Source organism: Triticum dicoccoides, chromosome 7B (assembly GCF_002162155.2).
Source record: "Triticum dicoccoides isolate Atlit2015 ecotype Zavitan chromosome 7B, WEW_v2.0, whole genome shotgun sequence".
Lineage (NCBI taxonomy): Eukaryota > Viridiplantae > Streptophyta > Magnoliopsida > Poales > Poaceae > Triticum > Triticum dicoccoides.
This window is the reverse complement of record NC_041393.1, coordinates 777092757-777100977: the sequence shown is the minus strand read 5'-3', so window position 1 is coordinate 777100977 and position 8221 is coordinate 777092757. Positions and strand designations below refer to the sequence as shown.

Sequence of the window (8221 nt, the reverse complement as noted above, 5' to 3'; positions counted from 1 at the left end):
CCTTTAGTCCCGGTTCAAGAACCGGGACAAAAGGTCCTAACCAACCGGGACGAATGGGGTTTTTCTACTAGTGAGGGTGTGAGGTCGTGGCAGGGCTTCCTGGCCGCCGCCTCGCACTCGCGGATGGTCTTCTCCGCTTGCTCCTGCATCGCGCAGTGCGGCCGCGGCCAACACGAAAGCAGGCGTGGTTGCTACTGTTGCGGCTTGTCATCCTCGTCCTAGGAGGAGATGCAGGTCTCCTTCGAGGAGGAGCCGACCGCCATGGAGGAAGAGAGCCCCGGAGAGCGAGCGCGGTGGGGCCACAATCCAGAGCCGGATCCGGATCCGCCAGCCGATGCCGTGGCCCAGGACTTGCCGGTTGCTGTTGAGTGGAGAAAGAGGTGAGCGGGGGAATTATGTGGAGATATTGAAAGTGCAACATGGACGACGTCGGAGCAGTGCTTAAAGAGCTATCGCTAGGCGAAAGGACGGTCAGCCCGCTCCAATGTGGCACAACGGCCGAAGTTAGTTTCTCGGGACAAAGCATACACATTGAAGCCGATCGCCCATCTGGTCAGTGTTGGTCAGCGCCTCCCACCGGTTTGGTCACATCACGCGGCATTAAAGCAGGCTGCTGCGACGCAGGAAGCTAATCGGCCCGTTGGAGAGCTATCACGGGAGGGTTGTTTGGTGGGACCTAGGTGTCGGACGCTTATGTGAAGCGGCCCGGACGCCCGCGCAAAGCTCATCCAGTTTGGTTCTGGTTTGCGGGAAAAACGGACGTCCGGACCGGTCCGCGGATGGATGGGGTACCGCGTTTAGACCACTCAGTCCAGATAGATGCGAGCGGCTTGAGGGCCAACTTTGAAGATGCGCCATGATTACTACTCCCCTCCGTTTGGAATTACTTGTCGCGAAAATGGATGTATCTAGACGTATTTTAGTTTTAGATACATTCATTTTTGAGACAAGTAATTCCGAACGGAGGGAGTAGTAGTTATTGATGAGGGATGGTTTTCCATATAAATGTAGTTGGCTGTTGTTCCACCGCGTGTATAGTGTTTCCAATTGCTAAATGTCGTTTGTTGATGGACGGGAGGTAGGGAGAGAAAGACGTGACCATCAGTTAATCATGTTGCTATTAGAAACCATGATCAACCATCAGTTAATCATGGTGCTATTAGAAACCATGATCAACATGCATGTTGGGTTATTTTTACAGGATGGGTGCACAGAATGGCCAATAAGGAGGGAGCAAATCAAAGATGTTGGCATATACTCCTTCTATTCCAAAATAGATGACTCAACTTTGTACTAACAGAGTATATATATAAACTAAACATATGTTATGCCGGTGCATTTGAACAAAATAGAATAACAAATGTACACATATTTCATCTTGACTTTGAATTATTGCCAAATAGAATAATGAATGCACACGCTTTGCATTTGACTAGTTATTAACTACAACAAATAGCCATAGCAGCCATCCACGTGATGACCGGTCTCATACAATGTTCCATCCTCCGGGTGCTTCACGGCTTCTAGACATGCATAGCAATGTTGAGTGTCGACACGAATCTCCATGCCACGATAGGGACCACAAATGTCCTTGCCCTTAACCCCACCTACATACATATATAAAATGAGATGAATTAGTAGCAAAAATAATTAAGAGGATATGTATGAGCTCGGGTTGGCGTAGAACTAACCAACTCCATTTTGCCCTTCCAAAGAAACTATGGAGGTGGGTATACACGTATCGCTGCCGCGCTCGTAATATACCTCCGCGAACAATAACTCCTCCTTTGAATTCTCCAAGCTGCTTTTGGCGGTGAAGTTTACATGACCATAGAAGCCTCTTTCATCCATGATCGCCGTGCTAGTGTATATGGCTCTGACGAGCTCATACTTGACCTATATATTAGCATATATATGTTTAGGCAAAAAGGACGAAGAAGTTAATTACGAAAATTGCGTGTAAAAAGTAGGGAGCGAGGGTAATTAAATGTTTTTGGGGTACATATAGTTCGTACTACCTGGTTCTGGTCTTGGCTGTTGTAGTGGTCGAGCGCGGCGGTTATGTACTCGTTGGTCTGGCGCTCGAGGTCCGCCGCGGTGAGACCGCAGTCGTCGTCCTCGTACATGGCATCAAAGGCCGAGGAGTCGCCACCGATATTGTAAGTGGGAACATTACTGGGATTTCTAGCCCAATAATCGTGGTAATCATCGGAGAGGCCAGCGGGAATGTAATCGGCCATGCTCCCATACCTTATAGTAGGTTAATAATAATTGGATTAATTAATGAACGACTTTAGTCGATGGAAAAGCTAGCTAGTGTGTACGAGGAGGAGGCAAGGCTTGAGGAACTTACTGTGGGTAGCATTCGTACGACGGCGAGGTAGGAAGACGAGGACCCTCCTCGTCCTGGGGTTCCGGCGGAGGAGGAGGAGGGATCATCTTTGAATTATCGGGATTTCTAGCCCAATAATCATGGTAATCATCGGAGAGGCCGCGGTGGCCGGTGCGAGCGGGAATGTAATCAGCCATGCTCCCATACCTTATAGGTTAATAATAATTGGTTAATTTGTGAATGACTCTAGTCGATGGAAAAGTGTGTACGAGGAACTTACTCTGGGTAGCACTCGTAGGACGGCGAGGTAGGAAAACGAGGACCCTCCTCGTGTTGGGGTTCCGGTTCCGGAGGAGGGATCCTCTTGTACAGCACACCGCCGCCGCCGCCGCCCCCAGTATCAGACATGGACGCTAAGGATTTCACTCGCCTCCGGTAGATCCGATCGGAACCCAAAGTGTTGCGAGAGAGAAAGAGGGGGTGCTAGTTTGGCTTATCTCTGTATATGTGTATCGATCTATGAATCAACCGACCTATCCGGTGTATATGTAGACGCGCGCGCGAACTGATCTGATTCCTGACTCGGAATCGATGAGATCTCCGGCCGACTCCGCCTCCTCTACCTTTTTTCTCTTTTCCTTTTTTTCTTTTTTAGAAGAACTCCGGGCCCTCTACCAATTAATTACTAACTAGGTTTTTTTAGGTCATTAATTACTACTGTAATTAGTAATCCTCTGCAGTGCAATCGGGCTGGGCTGGGCCGGCCACCTGATGAATACGTCCGTGGCACAACAACATGGTTGAAAGCAACAGTACGTGAAATATACATCTATCTAACTTTTCTTCTTACCTATGACGATTGCTTCTGACTAAATAAAGCAGGCGAGATTTCTCAAAAAAAAAATCTAACTTTTCTTTTTTTTCCGGGGGAAAGCATTTCATTAACAGACTAGATAAAACATACTTATCTCACATCTAAGTCCATCCCCGTACGATCAGTTTTGTGCTTGATTTTTTGTGCGTTCCTCTGTCTGATCTCCATCGAGAGCCCGTGCCCACTCGTGTTGGCCTGTTCTTGTCGTTGTCTCTGCATTTTTCTATTGGCCTAATGTGAAGCTCATTAGTCCCGGTTTGTATTTGAACCGGCACTAATGTGACCATTAGTGCCGATCCCAACGGCTAGGCGGGCGGCTCACATTAGTATCGGTTCGTGGCTAACCTTTAGTACCGGTTCACGCCACGAACCGATACTAAAGAGGTGGTGGCGGGCTTTTGTCAGGCTGGAGTCCCACTAGCACCTTTAGTACCGGTTCACGCCACGAACCGGTACTAAAGTTGATGATTTCAGGGTTATTTGCTAATTTTCAGCTCATTTACTGATTTTTTTAGCTAAATGACCCTGAAATTGAAATGCACTACAAATGAACTCTGAAAAGGTTATAAGTTGGCATGGTATCAGCATTTCACCCATATAGCATGTGCAAAAAAGTAGAGAGGGTTACGACAAAACTGGATGCACTTCGTGTGCAAAATGGACAATCTCTTTTGAAGTATCAGGGTTTCGGACGAAAACTCATCTGTCACAAAGCCGTTTCATTTTTTCACTTGTTATAACTACAGACTTTTTGTGCGTTTAGTATGCATCACTCAAAGCCACGTCATCAACTTTCTGACATCATTTGCTATTTTTCATGCATTTACTGATTTTTTTTGAGCTAAATGACCCTGAAATTGAAAAGCACTACAAATAAACTTTGAAAAGGTTGAAAGTTGGTATGGTATCAGCATTTCACCCACATAGCATGTGCCAAAAAGTTGAGAAAGTTACGGCAAAAACTGGATGCACTTCGTGTACAAAATGGACAATCTCTTTCGAAGTATCAGGGCTTCGGAAGAAAACTCATCTATTACAAATGAGTTTCATTCTTTTAATTTATTACAACTCCAGACTTTTTGTGCATTTAATATGCACCATTCAAAGCCACATCATCAACTTTCAACCCTTTCTGACGTCATTTACTATTTTTCATGCATTTACTGATTTTTTTGAGCTAAATGACCCTGAAATTGAAAAGCACTACAAATGAACTCTGAAAAGGTTAAAAGTTGGCATGGTATCAACATTTCACCCACATAGCATGTGCAAAAAAGTAGAGAGGGTTACTGCAAAAACTGGATGGACTTCGTGTACAAAATGGACAATCTCTTTCGAAGTATCAGGGCTTCGGAAGAAAACTCATCTATTACAAACGCGTTTCATTCTTTTAATTTATTACAACTCCAGACTTTTTGTGCGTTTAATATGCAGCATTCAAAGCCACATCATCAGCTTTCAACCCTTTCTGACATCATTTGCTATTTTTCATGCATTTACTGATTTTTTTTAGCTAAATGACCCTGAAATTGAAAAGCACTACAAATGAACTCTGAATAGGTTAAAAGTTGGCATGGTATCAGCATTTCACCCACATAGCATGTGCAAAAAAGTAGAGAGGGTTACGACAAAAACTGGATGCACTTCGTGTACAAAATGGACAATCTCTTTTGAAGTATCAGGGTTTCGGACGAAAACTCATCTGTTACAAAGGCGTTTCATTTTTTTTCACTTATTACAACTCAGAACTTTTTGTGCGTTTAGTATGCACCATTAAAAGCCACGTCATCAACTTTCAACCCTTTCTGACATCATTTGTTATTTTTCATGCATTTACTAATTTTTTTGAGCGAAATGACTCTGAAATTGAAAAGCACTATAAATGAACTTTGAAAAGGTTGAAAGTTGGCATGGTATCAACATTTCACCCACATAGTGTGACGCCCCCGATTCAATCGTACACTAATCATGCACGCAAACGTGTACGATCAAGATCAGGGACTCACGGGAAGATATCACAACACAACTCTAAAACATAAATAAGTCATACAAGCATCATAATACAAGCCAGGGGCCTCGAGGGCTCGAATACAAGTGCTCGATCATAGACGAGTCAGCGGAAGCAACAATATCTGAGTACAGACATAAGTTAAACAAGTTTGCCTTAAGAAGGCTAGCACAAACTGGGATACAGATCGAAAGAGGCGCAGGCCTCCTGCCTGGGATCCTCCTAAACTACTCCAGGTCTTCCTCAGCGGGCAGCACATAGTAGTAGGCACCTCCAGTGTAGTAGGGGTCGTCGTCGATGGTGGCGTCTGGCTCCTGGACTTCAGCATCTGGTTGCGACAACCAGAAAGAAAGGAAAGGGGAAAAAGGGGGGAGAAAGCAACCGTGAGTACTCATCCAAAGTACTCGCAAGCAAGGAACTACACTACATATGCATGGGTATATGTGTAAGGAGGCCATATCAGTGGACTGAACTGCAGAATGCCAGAATAAGAGGGGGATAGCTAATCCTGTCGAAGACTACGCTTCTCGCAGCCACCGTCTTGCATCAAGTAGAAGAGAGTAGATTGAAGTCCTCCAAGTAGCATCTCCAAGTAGCATCTCATAGCATAATCCTACCCGGCGATCCCCTCCTCATATCCCTGAGGGAGAGCGACCACCGGTTATATCTGGCACTTGGAAGGGTGTGTTTTATTAAGTATCCGGTTCTAGTTGTCATAAGGTCAAGGTACAACTCCAAGTCGTCCTGTTACCGAAGATCACGGCTATTCGAATAGATAAACTTCCCTGCAGGGGTGCACCACATTCCCCAACACGCTCGATCCCATTTGGCCGGACACACTTTCCTGGGTCATGCCCGGCCTCGGAAGATCAACACGTCGCAGCCCCACCTAGGCTCAACAGAGAGGCCAGCACGCCGGTCTAAACCTAAGCGCACAGGGGTCTGGGCCCATCGCCCATAGCGCACCTGCACGTTGCGTACGCGGCCGAAAGCAGAACTAGCCCCCTTAATACAAGAGCAGGCTTACGTTCCAATCCGGCGCGCGCCGCTCCGTCGCTGACGTCTGAAGGGCTTCGGCTGATACCACGACGTCGGGATACCCATAACTACTCCCGCGTAGATGGTTAGTGCGTATAGGCTCGTAGCCAACTCAGATCAAATACCAAGATCTCGTTAAGCGTGTTAAGTATCCGCGAACGCCGAACAGGGCCAGGCCCACCTGTCTCCTAGGTGGTCTCAACCTGCCCTGCCGCTCCGCCACAAAGTAACAGTCAGGGGCCGTCGGGAACCGAGGCCCACCTCTACCGGGATGGAGCCACCTGCCCCTTCAGCCCCCGTCTCCGAACAGTATCACAGGTAATGTAACTGTGTAAAGTATATAGTATATGCCCGTGATCACCTCCCGAAGTGATCACGGCCCAGTAGTATAGCATGGCAGACGGACAAGAGTGTAGGGCCAATGATGATAAACTAGCACCCTATACTAAGCATTTAGGATTGCAGGTAAGGTATCAACAGATGTAGCGACAATGTCAGGCTATGCATCAGAATAGGATTAACGAAAGCAGTAACATGCTACACTACTCTAATGCAAGCAGTATAGAGGAGAATAGGCGATATCTGGTGATCAAAGGGGGGGCTTGCCTGGTTGCTCTGGCAAGAGAGAGAGGGGTCGTCGGTGATGTAGTCGACCACAGGGGCATCAGCATCGTCACGGGGTCTACCGGAGAGAAGAGGGGGGAGAAACAGTAAATACATAGCAATCAAGTGCATAACAGGACAACAAGCAGATCTAGACGTGTTCTAACGCGCTAGTAGGTGATACCGACGAAGGGGGAAAGCATCCGGGAAAGTATTCCCGGTGTTTCGTGTTTTCGGACAGATGAACCGGAGGGGAAAAGTTGCGAGTTCGATAGGTTAGGGGTGTGTGGCGGACGAACGGGCTACGTATCCGGGTTCGTCTCGTCGTTCTGAGCAACTTTCATGTTGAAAATATTTTAATCCGAGTTACGGATTAAAAGATATGATTTTCTAAAGATTTTATTAATTTCTAGAATTTATTTAATTATTTAATTAATTCGGAAAATGGATTTATGACGTCAGCATGACGTCATGCTGACATCAGCAGTCAACAGGGGTTGACTGGGTCAAACTGACGCGTGGGTCCAATGGGACCCACCTGTCATACTCTGTTAGGTTAATTAGGATTTAGTTAAACTAATTAGTGTTTAATTAAGCTAACAGGTTAATTAGATTAATTAATTAAGGTTAATTAACTTAATTAATTTAGTTAATTAATTAATTAATTAAATTTATTTTTATTTTAATTATTGTTTTATTTATTTTTATATACTTTTTTTTAACGTCTTGGGGTGGGACCCCCATGTCATTGTCCCCAGGGGGCCGATGCGGGCACGGGCGCGTGGGTGCCTGATACGGCACCCGCCCAGGCCAACCGCGGTGGCGGGACTGGCGGGGCACGGTGGGGTGCCGGCGACGCAGGGAGGCAGGGGGCGTGCGCTCGTGGAGCCGGGCAAGGACGGCGACGAGCGGGCACGATGGAGGCGGGGCCGCTGTGAGCGCGGCCGAGGCGCGGGCCCGGCGCGTCGAGCGCGCACGCGGGCGCAGGCCGATGGCCGCAGGGGGTAGAGGGGCTCCGGGGTGCCGGAGCACGGCAACGAGCGGGCGAGGCGGTGTGGTCCGGTGACCAAACGCGGCCACGGCGGGTGCGGTGGGTAGAGGAGGCAGCAGCAGCCATGGAGCAGGGGCACGGGGCGTGGGATGGTCGAGGGAGCGGGAGGAGGGGGGAGGCGGTGCGGTGGCCGTGGTGCCGTTCGGCAATCCCGTCGACGCGACGGAACGGACGACGGAGAGGGGGAGAGAAGAGGAGGCCGGGGGTGCGGCCACGGGCGCGGTCATGAGCAGGGAGCCGGCCACGGCGCGGGTGCCGCGCGTGCGGGCGCGACGCCGCGGGCGTCGGGACGGCGCTGCTGAGCGCGTGCGGGGC

The 8221-nt window shown here is 48.2% G+C and overlaps 1 protein-coding gene across 1 annotated transcript; it reads right to left on the bottom strand.

Moving 5' to 3' along the window:
* Nucleotides 1–1339: 1339 nt before the first annotated feature.
* On the bottom strand, nucleotides 1340–2883 carry LOC119335622. The gene is made up of 5 exons (XM_037607734.1): nucleotides 2613–2883; nucleotides 2354–2539; nucleotides 2019–2250; nucleotides 1692–1896; nucleotides 1340–1607 (listed from the first exon to the last, which is right to left on the bottom strand). Exons 1-5 carry the CDS (start codon nucleotides 2738–2740, stop codon nucleotides 1444–1446), a joined length of 915 nt encoding a protein of 304 aa, XP_037463631.1. The 5' UTR covers nucleotides 2741–2883; the 3' UTR covers nucleotides 1340–1443.
* Between the last annotated feature and the right edge of the window lie 5338 nt (nucleotides 2884–8221).